This window comes from Chenopodium album, chromosome 14 (assembly GCF_948465745.1).
Source record: "Chenopodium album chromosome 14, dcCheAlbu1.1, whole genome shotgun sequence".
Taxonomy (NCBI): domain Eukaryota; kingdom Viridiplantae; phylum Streptophyta; class Magnoliopsida; order Caryophyllales; family Amaranthaceae; genus Chenopodium; species Chenopodium album.
Window position 1 is genome coordinate 6791491 of NC_137847.1, and position 6455 is coordinate 6797945.

The 6455-nt window shown below is 32.2% G+C and overlaps 1 protein-coding gene across 1 annotated transcript; it reads left to right on the plus strand.

Annotated features, from left to right (window-relative positions):
• Positions 1 to 211: 211 nt before the first annotated feature.
• LOC145578754 (putative peroxygenase 4) lies at positions 212 to 4177 on the plus strand. Its single transcript, XM_081636057.1, has 7 exons — positions 212 to 446; positions 573 to 665; positions 802 to 887; positions 3012 to 3106; positions 3466 to 3591; positions 3704 to 3853; positions 3991 to 4177. The coding sequence occupies exons 1-7, from the start codon at positions 407 to 409 to the stop codon at positions 4010 to 4012; spliced, it is 612 nt and encodes a 203-aa protein (XP_081492183.1). The 5' UTR covers positions 212 to 406; the 3' UTR covers positions 4013 to 4177.
• Positions 4178 to 6455: the final 2278 nt, after the last annotated feature.

The window sequence follows — 6455 nt, forward strand, 5'->3', positions numbered from 1 at the left end:
AGAAACCTCCCATTTCTAAATTCCAACAACAGGATCAACGACAAAAGCAACAAATGAAGGATTACTTTAGATTGAAAGCGTGGCAATCAACCTTCGCTTACAGCTCACAAAAGCAGTTATATAAACGTTACATAATGTAAAAGCAACGTGTAATTTCATACATAAAGCAAGTTTAAAAGACATGACAGATTATTTGTTATATATATATATATATATATATATAACATACCGTATTTCCTCTACTTTCATATATTCTTAACTTTACTAATTTATTGTTTATTTAACCACCTTTCTAAACGTTTCCTTCAAGATTATCTTTTTTTTGCAACTTTCAAACGACATAAATCACCACAAAACGTAGAAGAAAATAAACCACTAAATTTGCATCTAATTCCCTTGTTAAATCATGGATGTTTCAAGTGGAATTACTACTAATCAAACTGAAGGTAAGTTATTTTTCAATTTTAATTCAAACAGGAAGAAGTTTTAGAAACAGAGGGAGTACTGCTGATCATACTTGTGTATTTGCGGGTTTTTCATGGATTAGTAAAGTTAGTTATGTGATTATGCAGTTGAAGGAGCAGGAGATAATGTGCTTGCTAAACATGTAGCCTTCTTTGATAGGAATCATGATGGTGTTATTTATCCATGGGAAACTTTCCAAGGTTTGTTAATTATTTTCTTAAACCTTGGTCAAATTTACTTAATTTTTTGATGAATTTGAGTTGGGTTTTTGGTTAATTTAATGGGGTTTTGGTTAATTTTGTTAAAATTTAATGGGATTTATTGTTGTTGTTGTAGGATTTCGTGCCATTGGAAGTGGGTTTCTGTTATCCACGGTAGCAGCCTTCTTCATTAACATGGGCCTTAGTGGCAAAACCCGCCCTGTATGTCACTATTGCATGATTTGCATCCCTTAATTATTGCGTTACGTGCTACTAATCTACAATACGTCTGTTTACAATTTCACTAAAATAGACACTCGTTTTTTTTTTTTTAATGAGGTTTACTTCCATGCATTCTCTTCGTTTCAGAATAATTAACACAATAGTATGTCATTGTTTTCTCTTTTTGTTTTACAAATGCGATCGTTTTCTTACTCTTTGTATTTTCTCCAGTTTTCTTTCACTTTCATTGTCTCAATTTTATTTGTTTGGACTCTTTGAAGTAAATTTTTTTACACTTGTCTCTATACTTGTTAATACACTAAACAGAGGTAGGGTTCCTTTGTGATTTTGTTTAGCCCTATCACGTTTAAGATTTTTTTTTTCTTTTTATTGTCTTTTCTTTTGTAAACACCTCTTACTCAGTAATATCTTTAATTATGTTTAATTGTTAAAAACTTATAGAGTTGAAATAAACGGAGAGTTTGAATCTTCGATTATTAGTAATGATATGAGGACTAGTACATTTTATAGAAGACATCCATTATATAACGAAATTTGTGTGTATAATTTGCATATTGTACAAAAAGGACACTTACGGTCATACCACATTACCACACATTGTTGAAGGCATGTTAGTTTCTAGAATATGGATTGTTTTTTTTTTCTTTTTTCCTTCCAATTTTGTGGTGTGTGTGTGTATGCTAATAAATAGTCTTTTGCTTTCCAATATTCACCACATATTGGTTATGAGATATCTATAATTCTAAAGACACATTATCGGTTTTTTTTTTTTTAAAAAAAAAAAAATAAAATAAAAAGAAAAAAAAAAGTTTAAAATCAAATAAAAGAAGACAATAGAAGGTGGGTTGACGGGCCAGGGTGGGACTGAACAATCAATACCAATTCAAGAAAAATGGACCGGATCGTACAAGGCCTAGTGTTTTGCTAATCTTTACAAAATTTTTATGTAGTGTGTATTCTTTTGGAAATCAATATGGTGCATAAATAATTGGGGAAATAGAAAAAAGAAAGAAATGAAAGCATTTCATAAAAGTACAGAACAAATTAGCTTTATATGCATGTGTCACATGTGAATATGGAAGATGAGTTTCATGAACAATAAATTGATAATACACTAATCTGCTTAAAAAAAACACATATTTGAAATATATATTATTAATTATATAGGGTACAATTTTTGTAAAAAATATTTTGTAGAAAAAACTGTCAATAATAATATTGACATATTACTCTATTCATCATTCATTGTTTTTAGGCCATGTTCAATTTATCTTATTTCCAATTATTTCAGGTTTAATAAGTTCAGATAAGATAAATTCAGAAAAAGTAAGTTAATATAAGTTGTGATAAGGGTTAATCAGGACTACTCAAGTTTAATTTATAACTAAAATAAGTTTTAGTTAATAAGGGTTAATAAGTTCAGAAAAGATCAGATAAATTCAAATAAGTTTAGATAAGTAAAAATGAGGTGAATATAACGCACCCTTAATTTCATAATTATTATTTTTCAATTAATTTAAATTCATCAATCACTTGTTTTCTTTTACTTACAAGACAACAACAAGACATGCATTTTTAGTTGGTGAGTAGGGAAGGTAGTTGCATGACCTTATCCAATTAATTCTAACACATTGTTTAGAGTTGCATATAGGCTTTAAATACATTTTTTTTAAAATGACTAAAACGGTGCTTGTATTATTTACAAATCAATGGTTATTGGCATTTGATTTACATGAGGTCCATGACTATATTATTTATGGGTATGTATGCGACAAACTAAAACCCGTTTTACGACTTGATGTATATCCAAGCAATTTTGCGAAATAAGTATTTATCGCGTATTATTGAGAGAAGGGTCCCCTAAGTACCATTCATATATACACTTGCAAAATGAAAATAAAAAAATAAAAAAATTTGCATTTTAATCTATTAAGCTAGGAATGTTTCCATCTATGAACATTTGCAAAATGAGACTAAAATTTATATGTAACATATTAGCATGGCTGTATCTTTTCAATTTTCATATGTTAAACACTACAAATTTCAAGAAAATAAAATTAAATTTGACATCTGATTTTGTATGTATTTTTGGCGTGAATATAGGGGAAATTTCCTAATTTGCTCTTCCCAATAGAGATAAAGAATATCACCAAAGCCAAACATGGGAGTGATACCGATGTCTACGACACACAAGGAAGGTATGTTGTTAACTTAACTTCTACGTTTGTCTTTCATGAACCTTAGCTTATTCACCATCCAATGAAGACTAAACTACATTTGTTATCTTTGAGTTACGACGAAACCTTATCATGAAATTTGTTTCTAATCAAAATACTGTAATTGATCTTGACCTTAACATAACCCATTGAGTGACATTCAAATTTACACTGAGTAGTATTACGTTTATCACTTTCGTTAAAAGGGTGCATGGTAGAATATTGAAAAGGTAAACGTGTAACATGGAAATGATCAAACAAAAGGAACATTTAAATGTGTCATCCCTTTCTTATGCTAGCTACGTTTTGTACTTATGATCATTTAATTTTTGTAATGGAAGGTTTGTAGAATCGAAGTTTGAAGATATCTTTAAGAAGCATGCTCATACATGTGCGAATGCTCTTACTTCTGATGAACTTAATGAAATGCTCAAGGCGAACAGAGAACCGAAAGATTATGCAGGATGGTTAGCAACACTCACTTTTGTAAAATTTCATATTAATGTGCATATATATCACCAAATGTTAAATGGTTCAAACTAGATAATTGTGGACGGAATTCTTTCTTTTTTTTCACAGGATTGCTGCCTATTCTGAATGGAAGATTCTATATTATCTGTGCAAGGACAAGAATGGCTATTTGCCAAAACAAACCATTCGAGGAGTGTACGATGGAAGCTTATTCGAGCAGATGGAGAAGGATGCACAATCTAAGAAACACAAACAAGGGTAAACTTTCAAGAAGCTAGTTGGAATTATTGAAGCATATATATACATATTATGTGATTCAAATATATCAATTGTAAAGTATTTTTAACTAGTTAATAATTCTGATTATTTTCCCTTCCTTTTCTTCTCTTCTCAAGTGTTCATGGAGGAGATAAATAAGTTAATTGCAGTTGATCTTCACTGTCAGCATCAAATCGTTGTTGTGGCTATGTATCTAACAGTTTGATTTGAATCTATACATTGTTGTTCATTGTAGTGATTGTGTGATGTTGATTGTAATTTTAAGTACATTATTATTACAGTTTACAAGGATGTATTATGTCACATATTTGTGTATGTGTGTGTCGGGGGTGAATATTACTAACAAGCTAGTCCTGGTCTTGTGATAGGAATGTGAGCTTGTGAATTTTAAGGTCACGAGTTTGATTTCTACTTGACTTTGGGGGAAGAAATGGTATTTTCTTTCCTATGTCATCTACTCTTTAAGCTAGACGTACTATATTGGTTTTGATTTGTAGCACCTTACAATTGGGCCTAGGGCCAAATTTGATCGTTTTGCATCAATTTATGATGTGGGGGTTTAATTTAGGTAAATTTTCAAAATGTTATCACCAGTTATCATTAAGTTTTAAATAAGTATTTCCTATGATTAATTACTTGTTTGTTATGCGTTTTCACTCTGCGCCACAAAGTCTCAAATTAGAGTTTCCGGATAGTTTCATATTTGACGATCAAACTACGTTAGCATTAAAGATGCACGTCCAATATGAACAAGTATTGGTGCACGAAGACTCCAATAATGTTTTCGTTTCTAACACCGTTTCCTTTGTAGAAATCCCAAAAACTTTTCCAAAAAGTAATAAACACATAGGCTAGACGCCTAGACATTGTTATGAAATATATAGAAATTAGAGGATTAAGAGAAGAAGGTAATAAGAGAAGTATTGCTACTTTTATGTATTACTCTTGGTAATATTTTTGTGCCTCATACAAGTGAAATTGCATGGCTATTTATAGTACTAAGAACCACTATTACATTGTGGGCTATAACATTAGAGGGTGACAATTAGGGTTGGCTACTACATTAAATGCAATGAAGAAATTGGAGTGTGGACATTTACACCTTGACTAAATTAATTAACTATTAACACTCCCCCTTGAATGTCCATACAAAATAGGGTATATGTTGTCTCGTTAAAACCTTGCTAAGTAAAACCCTTTAGGATAAAAGCCATAGCTAAGGGAAAAGAGTACAACAATATATTACTATATGCTTTAGTGTACTGCCTCATTAAAAACCTTGTCAGGAAAAACCCATTGGGATAAAAACCTGATCGAAGGGAAAAAGAGTGCAGTGCATATAATGCTCCCCCTGATTTTAACATAGTTTATGAAGACGACGCATCCCAATCTTGTGGACCAACCGCTCAACACTCTTCGAAGGTAGGGACTTTGTAAACAAGTCTGCAAGATTATCAGATGATTGGATCTGTTGGACATTTATCTTCCCTTCCTTCTGCAAATCGTGTGTAAAGAACAGTTTTGGGGATATATGTTTAGTCCTATCACCTTTAATATATCCCTCAGTTACTTGTGCGATACATGCAGTATTGTCTTCGTAAATGATGGTTGGACTTTCAGTTACTTCTTTCATCCCACATTCTTCTTGGATATTGCCGATCATTGACCTTAGCCATACACACTCACGTCCTGCTTCATAAAGGGCAATCAACTCAGCATGATTTGATGATGTCGCAGTTAAGGTTTGCTTTGTTGATTTCCAAGAAATTGCAGTTCCACCATAGGTGAACAGATATCCAGTTTGTGACTTGGCGTTTTGTGGGTATGATAGATATCCAGCATCTACATATCCGATGAGGGCGGCATCTTGCCTTGATTGATAAAACAAACCAAGATCTTTCGTTCCTCGTAGATATCTTAGTAAGTGTCTTACTCTTTTCCAGTGTCTCTTCGTTGGTGCGTTGCTAAACCTGGCTAACAAATTCACAGAAAAAGCTATGTCTGGTCTAGTATTGTTAGCTAGATACATTAGAGCCCCAATTGCACTTAGATATGGTACTTCAGGACCAAGGACATCCACGTTTTCCTCTCGAGGTCTAAATGGATCATATTTCATAGTCAAAGACCGAACAATCATCGGGGTGTTTGTTGGGGTCGCTTTGTCCATGAAAAAACGTTTTAACACTCTTTCGGTGTAGTTAGACCGATGGACAAAAATACCATTATTTAAGTGCTCAATTTGCAATCCAAGACAAAATTTAGTTTGTCCAAGGTCTTTCATCTCAAATTCTTTCATCAAGTATTTTGCAGTTCTTTCAAGTTCATTTGGGGTTCTAATGATATTCAAGTCATCAACATAAACTGCAACAATTGCAAACCCTGATTGTGATCTCTTAATGAAAACACAAGGACTGATTTGATTATTCTTGAACCCTTCTTTCATAAGGTATTCACTAAGACGATTATACCACATCCTCCCAGACTGTTTCAATCCATAAAGTGACCTTTTTAATTTTATGGAAAGTAAATTTCTAGGCTTGTGGTTTTCTGGTAATTTTAGTCCATCTGGGACTTTCATATA